Genomic DNA, 14,780 nt, shown 5'->3' with positions numbered 1-14,780 from the left:
AAGTTATGCTCAATCAACAGCATTTGTGGCATAATATTGAATACCACAAAAAAATATTATGACTCATCCCTCCTTTAAAAAAAAAAAAAAAAAGAAGCAAAAATCGGGGTTACAGTGATGCACTTACAATGGAAGTGAACGGGGGCCAGACGAAATACATTAAAATACTCACTATTTTAAAAGTATAGCTATAACACATAAACAATGTGCGTTTACATGGTTTTAGTGTGATAAAATCACTTACTAACCATTTCTGTATAAAGTTATAACCAATTATCTAGCAGAGATTATTTTATTACGAGATAACAACCTACGCGCCATAGTAGAGAGCGGACTGGTCAACTAGCGTGTTACGACAGTGAGTCATCGTTTGCGGATACCATACAAATGAATGGGAAGAGCCGTAAACTGATACCTGTCGCAAAATTTTCCGTGAATTCTCTTACAAAATAGCTATTTGTATCGTAGTAAACTCGGCAAATAGTGCACTCCAAAATGATTGTTTAGTGTTAAACATGTTGAAGATGGGCGGACATGTGGTCAATTCATTAAGTGATCAGCCATTTCCTCACAAAAGCAGTTTATTCAGCGAACTGAAGCATCTCCTCCATAGACATCCATTAAAAAACGGCCCCTTGTCTCCTCGCCAGTGTACCGCTCATAGAATGTCTATGGGACCGCCGCGTTATGATATTTTATGCTAAGCTTGTTAGGCTCAACTTGGTAGAAGGGTTCTGTTATGTAGTTAGTACCCTATCAGACATAAATGATAACTTTAATGTGTTCTCTGATATGTTTTGAAAAGTAAAAAAATTATAGACTATATCAAATTCAGTCTTTTGAACTGAAAATGTCAGTTTTGAAAATATAAAAGTCCCTTGCAGTCATTGGCGCGACCTTGACTGTGTGACTTTTATTTTGTAATAGGGGTATTGCGCTGACCCTTACCCGGAAGCTGCACTGATTGAGCCTTGTTTTGTTGTCAAAGTAGTTGCACGGTGCAGATTTCTCCTCACATTGCGGTGAGTACTTTCACGTCTCTTTATGTTTCACAACACTTTTGAAACATTTGAACACAAAAAAACATTATAAGAGAGCTTTGCGGTCGCACTGTTTATCCAGTAAGTTGTAGCGCGTGCAAAGCGCGAGCGAGCAAACTTGCTGGAATGTTCTGGAAATACTTCAATTTACCAAAATAAATTCCGATATTTGAATTATTTATTTACACGTGCTCACGCCTTGTTTATGAGAGACAAACTCTTCGAATCCCTTTTAGATATAAATTATTTTGTGCTGTTAATGCCAAAAAAATAACGGTGTGTTTATTACAATAATGCTGCGTTATCTCAACGGGACATTCACATTAATGAGATACAAAGCAAATAGAAATGTATTAAAATTATGGTTTAGTCCTTGTGCTTCAATAGATTTTTTTAGTACAGATTTTGTTTATTCTATCATGCCTAGAGTTCAACTAACACAAAAATGCCATGGTAATGCCTGGAGTTTTTTTATTTTATTTTATTGTATTTATTTTTTTTTGGAACATGTACCATGGAAATACCTGTTTATATGTATATATACATATATGTATGTATGTATGTATTTTATGTATTCTAATTCTGTGGTATTATTTGAAGTACATGGATTATATTTAAATACCATAGTGTATTCATATGGTAGTCATTTAGTACCATCTAATACCATTTACTGTACCATGGTATCATCCCAGTACTTTTTATAATCTGTCTTTCTGTCTGTCTATCTATCTATCTATCTATCTATCTATCTATCTGTTTGTCTGACTGTCTGTCTGTCTGTCTGTCTATCTGTTTGTCTGTACTTCTGTCTATCTGTCTGTCTGTCTGTCTTTCTGTCTCTGTCTGTCTATCTATCTATCTGTCTCTGTCTATCTATTTGTCTATCTATCTTTCTTTAACTTGTTTATCTTATCTTTGTCATGGGTGGGTTGTTAAAGCTCAACTCGTGTTGGTTTATTGTTTACAGAAATGGCCATATTTGGTAATCTGACCTTTGGTTTTTAGCAAATAATGTCTGCTGATTTTTCTCTCTCTCTAATTTTCCCTAATGTTTAAGGTCACAGGTTGTCCTTTTCCCCCGGAGATTCTTACTTTCACAAAACTCTGGTCTTATCCTTGGAACTCAGAAATGTATGTACATAAAACAAGAGGTGGGAGGGAACCTGCAGTGGTTTACTTAAAGTGTGACCTGTTATTTTTACTGTGCTCTTGTAGAACTTGAGTCCAGATGGCTGACAGTGAGGATGTGTCTGTGAATGGCTCTGCTGATAATCAGGAGGCAGCACTGTCAGGTAAGAAATCAGGACGGGCCTCTCTGCTGGACAGTGGAGAAGACTTTGAAATGCTGGAAGATGTGGAAGATGACGTGGATGATGACCTCCCACCTTTAGAAGATGCAGGTGGAGGAAAGAAGAAACATAGTGCTGCTAAAGATGCTACAAAAGCAAACACTGTTACGGACCAAACCCCTTCTGCAGAACAAGAAGAGTGGCTGGATGTTTTAGGTACTGTGGCCTTTTTACCTTATGTATCAACATTTCTCACAAACAATAATGAACAAACACAATCTGTTTTAACTAATGACACACAAATTATTGTATTGTTCTTGTACATACTGAACACATCATTCAAACATTCACAATGTAGGCTGGAAAAAGTATGTGAACCCCTAGGCTGATGACATCCATAAAAGCTAATTATAGTCAGGAGTTGGCAAACCTGGCATCCAATTAATGAAACGAGATTAGAGGTGTGGGTTAGAGCTACTTTGACTTATAAAAAGGACTCAAGCATTTTGAGTTTGCTATTCACAAGAAAGCATCTGCTGGTGGCACCATGCCTTCGCAAAAAAGAGATCTCAGAAGACCTACGATCAAGAATTGTTGCTTTGCATAAAGCTGGAAAGGTTACAAAGTTATCTCAAAGAGCTTCGATATCCATCTGTCCACAGTTAGACAATGAGATGATTTAGGACTGTGGCTACTCTCCCTAGAAGTGGCCGTTCAGCCGAGATGACTAAAAGGGCACACTGCAGAATGCTCAATGAGGTAAAAAAAAAAAGAACCTTAGAGTGACAGCTAAAGACTTTAAGGAATCACTGGAACTGCTCAACATCTCTGTTCATGAGTCTACTATACGGAAAACATTAAACAGGCATGGTGTCGATGGTAGGACACCACGAAGGAAGCAGCTGCTTTTCAACAAAAACATTGCTGCGTGCCTGAAGTTTGCCAAAGACCACCTTGACACTCAACAACACTACTGGGAGAATGTTTTGTGAACTGATGAAACTAAGGTTGAACTGGTTGGCAAGAACATGCAGAACTACGTATGGTGTAAAATGGATTCCACATACCAACATGAAACATCATCCCAACGGTGAAGTATGGTGGAGGGAGCATCATGATTTGGGGCTGCTTTGCTTTGTCATCATCGAGGAAAAAAATGAATTCCCAAGTTTATCAAGATATCCTACAGGATAATGTCAGGGTGGCTGTGCACAAGCTGTTGCTCATTAGAAGTTGGGTGATGCAGCAGGACAATGACACTAAACATCTAAATAAATCCACTACAGAATGGCTTCAGAAAAAGAAAATCCACCTTTTGGAGTGGCCCAGTCAGAACACAGACCTTAACCCAATTGAGATGCTGTGGAGTGGCCTCGAGAGCCATTTACACAAGACATCCTAAGAAAATGGAAGGAATAATGGTCCAAAATTACTTCTGAACGTTGTGCAGATCTAATCCGCAGCGACTGGAAACACTTGGTTGAGGTTATTGCTGGCAAAGGAGGATCAACCAAGGGTTCACTTACTTTTTCCTCAGCACTTTGAGTGTTTAATGGGATGTGTTCTATAAAGACATGAAAGATTATAATTGTTTGTGTGTTGTTAGCTTAAGCACATTGTGTCTGTATATACTTGTGACTTTGAAGATGAGATCACATTTTATGACCAGTTAATGCAGAAAAACCAGCTGATTCCAAAGGGTTTGCATGCTTTTTCTTGCCACTGTATGTTGTTTGTGAACATACAGGAAATGGACAACTTAGGAAGAAGGTTCTCGAACCCGGATCCAGTGCAGACAGCAGACCACAGAGAGGCCAGAATGTCACTATTCATCTTAAAACCTCTCTCAGTGATGAAATGGTGGTAGAAGAGCAGCCAGACTTATCTTTTACTCTTGGTGACGGGGATGTAATTCAGGTACATTTACTATTTTGTTTCCATCAGTGCTCTAATTTTATGTCTAAAAATGGTAAGACAGTATTCATAATATAAACATGTTTTGTTACTGTCATATTCAGGCGCTGGATCTCACTGTGCAACTGATGGAAACCGGTGAAAAGGCCTTGATTGAAGCTAGTGCTAAATACGCATTTGGTGCTCTTGGAAGGTTAGAGTCTAAATGTGCTGGAAACGTTACACTAGAATTCCTTTATGAACATTATTTCAGTTTCACTCAGATGTCATATGTCATGTTACTGAAGTTAATTGCATTGTGAATTGTTTCATGTTGTTTTTGACAGAAAATACATTATTTTTTCACATTAATCATCCACTGTGTGACTCATAACCTCCTCCATCTCCTCTGTCAGCTCTACTCCTGCTGTTCCTCCTAATGCTGATCTCACCCTGGAGGTGCAGCTGTTGTCGGTAACTGATGCCCCTGAGCTGGAGCTTATGCCCCCTTCTGAGAGAATCAGTCTGGCCAACAGGAAGAGAGAGCGAGGAAATGTCCACTATCAGCGCGGGGACTATGCCTTTGCTGTCAACTCATATGGAATTGCACTACAGATAACTGAAGCAAGTTCCAGAGGTGAGATCATATAGTACTGTATGAATGCTGAGAGATCTTACAGTCATGTATGGATGCTGAGCAATTGTATAGTAATGTATGGATGCTGAGAGATCTAATTGTAATACATAGATTTTGAGAGATCATCTTATAGCAATATATGAATGCTAAGAGATCTTGCAGTAATGTATGGATGCTGAAAAATTGTATGGTAAAGTATGGGCGCTGAGAGATCATATAGTAATGTATGGATGCTGAGAGATATTTATAGTAATGTATGGATGCTTAGAGATCTTATAGTAATGTATGGATGCTGAGAGATCTTATAGTAATGTATGGATGCTGAGAGATCTTATAGTAATGTATGGATGCTGAGAGATCTTATAGTATGTATGGATGCCAAGAGATCTTATAGTAATGTATGGATGTGGAGAGATCTTATAGTAATGTATAGAATGCAGAGAGATCAGACAGTATTGTATGGTTGCTCAGACCTCTTATAGTAATGTATGTATGCTGAGAGATCATACAGAAGGCTAATGTATGGATTTTGAGAGATCATATAGTTATGTATGGATGTGGAGAGATCTTATAGTAATGTGTGGATTTGAGGAGATCTTATAGTCATGTTTTAATTTAGAGAGATCATTACTGTAATCAGGGTTCCCACGCGTACTGGAAAACCTGGAATATTGCAAGGTAATTTTTCAGTCATGGAAAATTAGAAAAATACCTAAATGTCCTTGAAAATAATTATTTGTCCTGGAAAATATTTCCGTATAATAAAACAGTTTTACTGTGCTAGCAAAGTTTCCGTTACATGTACAAAACATGGTAACAATTGGGACTCCGAATAGGAGTCAATTACACAAATTTGTGTTATTTTGTCACTCTCGGCGGCTGCACATTGTGAAACAACATCAACGGTTAAGGGCGCTTACACCCTCATGATTGATTACAGCAGCAGTCAATCGTGTGCTTGGCGATCACGGTCCAACCAAGGCAGATCGCTTGATTGGTTACAGCTTGCTTGGCTGCAGCAGCACGTGCACAGTGAGAAGCGGCACTCGTGAAACTCATTCATAAACAAACTGAATGACCTGGTACTTGTACCGACTGACTGAATGAGAGGAGCATGTTGTTTGTTCACTTCAGCATCGGCATGTGAGTCGACCTTTTTCATCACGGAGAGAAAAGGGCGGAAGAGCCATTAATGTATAAAAGTGACTGATGTTTATACGTGTTGAGGGGCTTTCACATGACTCGCGTCAGCGCTGCCGAATACATTGAAGTCTATGGAGTGGCGTGTCAGCGCAACCTCGGCTCCAACTTCACACCAGTGTTTTTCACACACGTTTTGCCTCACAAATGATGTCTTAAAGAGTACAAAGCTACAATAACTATTTTAAAACTGTCCAAATGTATGGAGATATTGAATGTCTCAAATTTGATTTTAATTCATTATTACCTTATCTTTTCCAAGTATCCAGTGACCCCAGTTATTGAACTACAGCAGGGGTGTCCAAAGTCCGGCCCGTGGGCCATCTGCGGAAATGTGAATAAATGAGTATAATATTTTATATAAGACGCATCACTGTTCCATTATAAGAGTTATTTGTGAGTGAAATACCCTATCCTTTATTTACATGTAGGGTCTACACAAGCATACTATAGAGCACAAATTATGATAAAAATATGCATAACATTAAGCGCACAATATAAAGATTATGCATAGTGGCAATCTAGTAGCTTTTAGCCATTTTTTATATTATTACAGCGATGCGGCCCGTGACACCTTATTTTTTTTCTGCATTTGGCCCCCAACCGTAAAAGTTTGGAGACCCCTGAACTACAGTAATTACATTCACCCCAAAAAAAAAGCTAAGACATAAGCGAGTCCTCTTTTTATTTTCTGCAATCAAAGCAATTGCCTTTTTTTTTTTTTTTTCCTCTTCCAAATAAATTTCAGTGTTTTATTGTGCACACCTCCCACTTTCTTGTGTGGCAAGCTCGTAAATTCGCCCCTCCGTGGCGCTTTCTGCAACACTTGTCGTGTGGAGGGCAAAGTGGTTCTTGACGCTGGCGTTGAGCGGAGCGTTGTCGCCTCAACTCAATGCGCTTTACAATGAAAAAAGGACATTATTGAAACTCTATTATTATTATTAGGCGATTAGTGTTGTCTTTTCTGATAAAAGTCATGCTCATCAGTTTAAATGCTGTAGGAAAATTATACAGTAGATCTGCTTTGTTCTTATAATGCTTAAACATTCTAGTCAGTAGATTTGACATGCAAATTTTAATTAAGGAGAAGGACGTAATTGATACTCATTAATATTATTAGACTATTATTGATGTCTTTTTGGATGAAAAGTCATGCTCGGCAGTTCACAAACTGAAGGAAAACTATAGATCTGCTTTGTTCTTATAAAGCTTAAGTACTTTATGGTCTCTTGGCAGATTTCGGTCACAAACATCTCAAAATGATTCAATGACTCACTCATAGCATATAAGACGCTCATTTGTCACTACCTAGTGGCATCTCCAGAAGTGGTCACTAAACTAGTCAGTTAATAAAATTGAACAAATTTGTGAAACAGAAGCAAGCCACACCAATATACCCTTTACTTTTGCAGCTAATTCTGCACAATTGCAGATAATTTTCTATACTTGAATCCTTAAAGTAGCTTAAGTTGGTGCTTTTAGCTTATTCTTTAAAAAAATAACCCTGGAAAACATGTTTGTGGATCAGTTATTGTCTCACTTTTTTCGCCCCTCATAAGTTTGCATCCCTGTGAGTTAAAAACTTTAGACAATGTTGACAGTCGGACCACTGATTAAAATTTTTTAATTAATTCACACTGGGTTGGTAGTGTGGTGATTTGGCCATAATACCTCGGGATGTGAATACATTTTCAGTAATTCAACGATCTGAGTCAGCTTATACCGCAGTTACGCAGTTGCATGTAGTATGTGGGAAACACGGAATCATATAAATGGTATTAGCAGTAAAACGCAGAATGTCGTGGAATATGACATAGTTGGACGAAAATGAATGTTTGAATGTATAATTAATCAAATAAAAATTCTGATATGTCCTAGTGTTATAATTAAACTAAAAAAAGTCTCTGATTTAATTGAATAAATAAATAATCTGCAAGTGATGTGCACTTCAAAATGAATGTGTAGATCCGGCCGCTCATACACTGAAAACACCTCATCATGATCGTCATGCGCGCTCTTGTGTGTGTGAGATGACAGAGACATAGAGCACTCTGAAGTGTGCAGCACATACAGACTATGTATATATTTAATTGAATCACAGCTTTACAGGGATTAATAATCACACTGGGCCATGGAGCAGGCTGCTTAATGGAGGTGAGAAACTACCGTCAAAAACGCAAAAATAAAAGCTCGATTTAAATGGATGCATGTGGTTTTGGGTAAATATTACACTTGTTAGATGCATAAATGTGTGCCTTGAAAATAGTGGGAACCCTGAGTAATAAATGTTTGCTGAGACAGCTTACGTATATACCTTTAGTAATGTATAGAATGCAGAGGGATCTTATAGTAATGTATGGATGTGGAGAGATCTTATAGTAAAGTATGGATGCTATGAGGTCATACAATTAATGTATGGATTTTGATACATTTTACAGTAATGAACAGCTGCTGAGAGATTTTAAAGTAATGTATGGATTTTGAGAGATCTTATAGTAATGTATGGATGTTGATGCTTATTTAATGGAACAGTCTATGCTGGGAACCTACTTCTTAGCCCAAAGCTTTGTACAATGTTCATAACTCTCATGAATATATCAATGTTATATATTGGTGTAAAAAGAATAATTTTATATTAATTATTTAACCTGCAAACATGCAACATTAACCAGTGACAGATAACATATAAAATATTTACTTTAAATTCATTAAAAATATTTGAAACAGGAACATTTCATTATAAATTGAACAAACTGGTCGTGTTTTTTCCAAAACTGACACAAGGGTGAGCTAACACTTCGTTTTTCAGCAGTGTTAGCTCAATGATGAACTTTGTTAATGTGTGCAGTGTTTAACCAATGCCAGTAATCTCAAAACAGCCAAATATTGGCCTGGCCAATATATCTGTCTATAATTACTACATTTTAAATGTCATTGTTCTTTGTCCGCAATCATATCTTGACTCCCACACTAATCACAGATCTTTCATCTCAGTGGACATCAGTCAACAAGAAGAGGAAGAACTTTTAGACATGAAGGTGAAATGTCTCAACAACATGGCTGCCGCTCAACTCAAGTTAGACCACTATGAAGCCGCTCTCCGCTCCTGTGTCTCCGTCCTGGTGCACCAGCCGGACAATGTCAAAGCCCTGTTCCGCAAAGGCAAGGTGGGTTTCCCTGGTTCTTACGTGTATCATTTTCACTCAATCTCATTAAATAGTAAAGCCCTCCCAGATTCGGACACAGCAAAATAGATTGTTTGCTCTTTTGGTTCTATTTAGATAGCCATGAAGGGGAACAGCCTGTGGGCGAAAGATGAACAGCTTTAGATGTGTTGACATGTGATGTGTGTTTGTGTGTGCAGGTACTTGCTCTGCAGGGTGAGTATGCTGAAGCCATTAAAACTCTGAAAGAGGCCTTAAAGTTGGAGCCAAGTAATAAGGTAATACTGAGATTAAAAACACACATTAATAGTGAACTATAGTGAATAGTAATGAATTATATTACTTAACCCTTGTGTTGTGTTCGTTTGTGCTAACACCTTTTGTGTTCCCGGGGCAAAATGACCGGCCCACTAAGGTTTTTAATGAATCTCTCATATTGCATTAGATCTTTTTGTCAACTTCCTTTTTAGTAATTATGACAGGTTTTGTAAATCTTTTTTGAACATATAAAAAAAAAAAAAAAAATTATTGATAGGATTCAGTGAACTAAAAATAATTATGTAATACATTAATAACCACATGCTTGACCTAAACAACATAGGTGTCATTTTAAAGCTTAGAATCTGGACATATAATGCATGTAGCTGATCCTACCGATTCTTAAGTAATGCTTTTTAATTTGCTGAAGAATCAGATCTGTTTTGTTCTCATCATTTGCAAATTTGTTGTCATGACAATTATATTCGGAGTTGGTAAAAACATAAAAAGATGAGATGTGTTATATATACAGCCATGTGTTATATATTGTTGGAAAGGTCTCAGTTAGTAAAATGCAGTGAGCTAATTTTTTCACTCAGAGGCCAAACTGCAGTGAGCATTAGTGTACAAAAATAAATATAATAAACAGGAGTGTCTTTTTGTCACGTTTTTCCTACTTCCTGAAACATACATATAGCATAGACCAAGGCTACTCAACTTCGGAACAGTCAAGGATCGCAAAGCTGGATCTCTGTACCCTCGAGGAGCCGCACTCTTAATTTTAATGATTATACAGTGTATATATAAAATTATAAGTTAACATTTTTATAGTAAGAATGTTGGAATGTTAATTAATGGGACTCACCTTCATGCCATCCCAGATGTTTATAACTTTCTTCTGCTGCACACAAATGATGATTATTTAGAAAAAATATCTCAGCTCTGTGGATGAGACAGATCAATATTTAAGTCCTTGGCTTTTTTTTTTTTTTTTTTACTATAAATCCACTTTCACTTTCAGATGTGAAAGTGATACTAAATAGGCGCACATGTGGCTTACAGATCTGAAAGTGAAAGTGGAGATTTATAGTAAAAAAGGACTTAAATATTGATCTGTTTCTCACCCGCACCTATCATATAACTTCTGAAGACATGGATTAAGGACATTAGATAGGAGTCTTATGGGTTCATTTTTAGACTGCCTTTATGTGCTTTTTGGAGCTTCAAAGTTCTGGCCACCATTCACTTGCATTGTATGGACCTACAGAGCTAAAATATTCTCCTAAAAATCTTCATTTGTGTTCTGCAGAAGAAAGTTATACACATCTGGGATGACAAGGGTGAGGAAATAATGAGAGAATTTTCATTTTTGGGTCAACTATTCCTTTTAGTAAATATTTTAAACATAAATGGTATAACAGTTCGATTTTCTGATATAGATCAGTTCTGTTGTTTCTGTGATTGTAAACTAACAAACACCATGAGTGTTCAACATCACATACACCAGAGATGTGTTCAAAAACAAGAGCGATGTATTCAAAATGAGCAGCAAAAGTCCTTCAGTGACAAGTCATAAAGATTTGTTCACCCCCCCTTGGCATTTTGCACCGAAGTAGATCACTAAAAAGCATTTGCGTGAAGGCATCTCAGTGCCGTCACTGCAGGAAAAACTGCATTTATTTTTTCCAGTAAATAATGTTGTCATGACGAGTACATATCTCTGATGAGCTATTTAAGCACCGTATTGAGTAACTCTCAAGTGAGATTGTGAACGCGCACGTTTGATTGACAGACCTCGCGAGCGCACGTACTGTGTATGAAAGCGCACGCAGACCGACCACTGCTCTCATAACATCAGCCATGCTCAGATTTTTTTTTTTACTTGTAACATCCTCTTGCAGTTGAATTCCCTCTCTAACGTGATTCAGCAATGTAGAGAACTAGCGTAAATCCTCATGAAAATGGACACCTTACAATTCATACAGATTTGATAGGCTGCTGATAAATATATTTCTGATGATGATATCATAATGCGGGCCACAAAAGATCGTTCGAGGGCCGCTTGTTGAGTAGCGCTGACATAGCTTTACATAGGCATGTAGTATGTGGGAAACACGGAATCATATAAATGGTATTAGCAGTAAAACGCAGAATGTCGTGGAATATGATATAGTTGGACGAAAATGAATGTTTGAATGTATAATTAATCAAATACAAATTCTGATATGTCCTAGTGTTATAATTAAACTAAAAAAGTGTCTGATTTAATTGAATAAATAAATAATCTGCAAGTGATGCACGCTAATTTAACAACCTAATTTACAGCAGACTATCCTGATTCAAACGAGCCCAAACAAAATATAATATAAGTAGATCTTGAAATATTCCTCAAAGGGTGTACATGGAAAGATGATGCACATAAGGGCGCTCAAGGGTGTGTGTGTGTGTGTGTGTGTGTGTGTGTGTGTGTGTGTGTGTGTGTGTGTGTCTCTCCAAGGACTTTGTGCATGCATACACATATCCTTATATGTGCTCATCTAAAGGATTGGAATGCTTCTAAATACTTAATATTTCTGTATTTTGTAGCCTAATCCATTCTTTTCCAATGGCTGGTCATTTTTGACCGGAAACACAACAAGTGTAACAAAGTAAAATAAAACCAATAAAATGTAAAGAAAATTGTCAAATTGTTTTTTTTTTTTTTTTTTTTTGGATACCATATGTGAACAAAGTCAAGGAATTTTATTCCAGTTGGATAAAGTAAAAAAAAAAAAAAAAAACAATTGTCTGGGTCAAAATGACCAGAACACATAAGTATTACAATAAATGTAGGCTATTATTTATATATAAAAAAAAATTATTTTATTATATTGCTGTTCCATTTTGCGCTTGTCAACACCTCTTAACCGGGGTTAAATCACTCTAATGCATAGTCTTGTGTGGCTTATTGCTGTATTTATCACAAGCTGTTCAATTTACCCACTTACACACTGAGATACTTTATCAGAAATATCTACTTTAAACGTGCATTACCCATTATAACCAGCAGATGGTACTGCACATCCAAAAAAAAAAAAAAAAAAAAATGGAGCCTGTCCAACACAGACAGAACAGAGTGTTCAAAAACTCCCAGGATCTTATTTCTTTCCTTGTCTAAAAATAGCCAGCTCCCTCTGCACACTTGCCATATCTATAGCAACGTTGCCCTGTTCAGTTTACACAGGCAGTGGGATGAGGTTTCCTGTGTCCCACCATCTGACTGCTACTGCTTTCTGCTGTATAACCAGCCTGTCACTGCCAACACACCTACGTCTGCACATTCACACCCCTCTCTTCTCATGTGTCTGGCCTTTAGAGAGCTTCCAATATAGAATTCCTTCATTCCATCGGATAGTATTTGATTTTATTTGTTGGCCAGTAATTAAACTCCTCCGGTAATTAAACGAAAGAACTGATAAATAACTTAAACTGATAATGGCCATGTAATAGTTTGACTCAGATGGCTCCTTAATGTCTACATTTAAGATGTCTTGCACTGTAGTGGTCACTTCTTACTTATTAATAATAATGAGACTCTTGACCTATGATAGGTTTTTATTCAATCTCTGACAAAACTGCTGTGTTAGATCATTTTCACCAAGCCAAATGTGTTGTGCTGCAATGTGTCAGTGTGAGCAACAGTTTCATCAGCCTGGCTTTTCGTTTGTACAACACACACATTTCACTGTCTTTTCCCTCTTCTCGGCAGACCATCCACGCTGAACTGTCAAAGCTTGTGAAGAAGCACTCTGAGCAGAAAGGTGCCGAGCAGGCCATGTATAAAAAGATGCTGGGCAACCCATCGAACACGGGTGTGCAAAAACATCGTGCCAGATCCTCATGGGTGAGAGCATAAACTGCCCCCATCATATTCTTTGGAACACTTCAGCAGACATAATTCACACTACACACTGTTTGTTCATGAGCTTGTATGTCTTATGTTTACTCTATGGAAATTGGGTTAGTTATTTACGAATGACAAACCACGCATTTATGCCCTAACCCATTAACTCAGTTCCCTATGACTTACACCTTTACTGTAATTACTATTTATATTTGTAATATGTATTTATCTTTTTACAGAATCTCAGCTGGAAGTGGCTATTTGGGGCTACTGCCGTTGCGATTGGTGGCGTCGCCTTGTCCGTCGTCATCGCAGCTAGAAATTAACAGAAGTCACTGTGACAAGATGGATCATGTGGGTGTCGAAAAAGATCTTGAGCACGCCCTGAGACACCTTACAGACCTTTAAAGTTAAAAATGAAATGGTTCCAAGTGCTTTTGCCCTCCGTCGCATACTAAAGGATTTAAATGGTGTTTATCTTATTTCTTTCGATGCATGAAAGATCAGCTGGGGAGAGATAGATGTGTGAAGTCTTATATAATTCCTATTTATGTACAGAGAAGTTCCTAGTAAATATTAAGAAATGTACCTATGTACAGTATAATGTGGTCGCTGGACACAGTTTTGCTGCAAAATGTCGAGCACAGACCTCGCTATTTGTCAAGTTCCGTAATTCTATTTTGGTAAAATGAAACTTGTTAGTGAACAGTCAAAAATATGATTGTATGCTTTTTCTTTTGCAAGGCATATTTATTTTTATTTTAAGAAACTGAACACTATATCAAACTTCCATACACTGATTTGGTACGTTGCTGTTTTTTTATAGTGTCGCCTGGATTGCCACAAATGCGTTTAAAATGTGAAATCTGCTGCTTTGCCTCTTTAACATTTGGAGAACTTTCCATTTTCATTAAATGTTCCAAAAAGGCCATGCTGACTTTTACACTATATTTCACTGCTACTACAAAAACAGTGTGCATTTATTTGATTTATATTTATTTAGAATGAACACGTCTAAGTGATTCTTTCTGTTGATCCTTATGTTAATTGTCTAAGTTCCCCATTCCTATTTTTGGTAGTCTTGAAAACTTCCAACATTCCCTTTAAAGTTGTTTTTTATGTCATAAAATAAACTTTTGCACTTTCAGTTCTTACCAGTGTTGGAATTGTGACAGAGCTCTTGGGGGGGGGGGGGTCCTCCCTCCCCTAAATTTTGGATAAATTAAAAATACTATTAATCCAGTTTATCATAGTCACTACTTTAATAACAGACTGTCAGTCTCTTTAACAACATTATAGACTTTATTCAAAGTAGCACCATCACCAAGATAGGCTTACTGTCTCTTCAATCCAAGTAGGTATAGTTGCAGACCGGAGATCTCCAAATGGGGCTGAATCTCCCAAAGAGGGCGGGTT

At 37.3% G+C, this 14,780-nt stretch overlaps 1 protein-coding gene across 4 annotated transcripts; it reads left to right on the top strand.

Moving 5' to 3' along the window:
- Positions 1 to 931: 931 nt before the first annotated feature.
- On the top strand, positions 932 to 14,514 carry LOC127437921 (peptidyl-prolyl cis-trans isomerase FKBP8-like). Of its 4 annotated transcripts, none has more exons than XM_051693088.1 (10): positions 932 to 1,022; positions 2,098 to 2,171; positions 2,256 to 2,545; positions 4,077 to 4,246; positions 4,348 to 4,436; positions 4,639 to 4,859; positions 9,054 to 9,226; positions 9,424 to 9,501; positions 13,230 to 13,364; positions 13,604 to 14,514. In XM_051693088.1, exons 3-10 carry the CDS (start codon positions 2,269 to 2,271, stop codon positions 13,688 to 13,690), a joined length of 1,230 nt encoding a protein of 409 aa, XP_051549048.1. In that variant the 5' UTR covers positions 932 to 1,022; positions 2,098 to 2,171; positions 2,256 to 2,268; the 3' UTR covers positions 13,691 to 14,514. The 4 variants fall into 4 exon arrangements, with proteins under 4 accessions (XP_051549048.1, XP_051549051.1, XP_051549050.1 ...); XM_051693090.1 differs by having other exon boundaries at positions 936 to 1,022; positions 2,105 to 2,171; XM_051693091.1 differs by lacking the exon at positions 2,098 to 2,171.
- Positions 14,515 to 14,780: the final 266 nt, after the last annotated feature.

This window comes from Myxocyprinus asiaticus, chromosome 49 (genome assembly GCF_019703515.2).
Source record: "Myxocyprinus asiaticus isolate MX2 ecotype Aquarium Trade chromosome 49, UBuf_Myxa_2, whole genome shotgun sequence".
NCBI classification, from domain to species: domain Eukaryota; kingdom Metazoa; phylum Chordata; class Actinopteri; order Cypriniformes; family Catostomidae; genus Myxocyprinus; species Myxocyprinus asiaticus.
The sequence above is the reverse complement of the archived record's forward strand: the minus strand, read 5'-3'. Positions and strand labels throughout refer to the sequence as shown.

Excerpts from the sequence above, each read along its gene's own strand:
- LOC127437921 (XM_051693091.1), top strand. The coding sequence starts at position 2,269 with ATGGCTGACAGTGAGGATGTGTCTGTGAATGGCTCTGCTGATAATCAG. Across the intron at positions 4,247-4,347 it reads GTGACGGGGATGTAATTCAG|GCGCTGGATCTCACTGTGCA; the intron begins GTACATTTACTA and ends TGTCATATTCAG. Across the intron at positions 13,365-13,603 it reads ATCGTGCCAGATCCTCATGG|AATCTCAGCTGGAAGTGGCT; the intron begins GTGAGAGCATAA and ends ATCTTTTTACAG.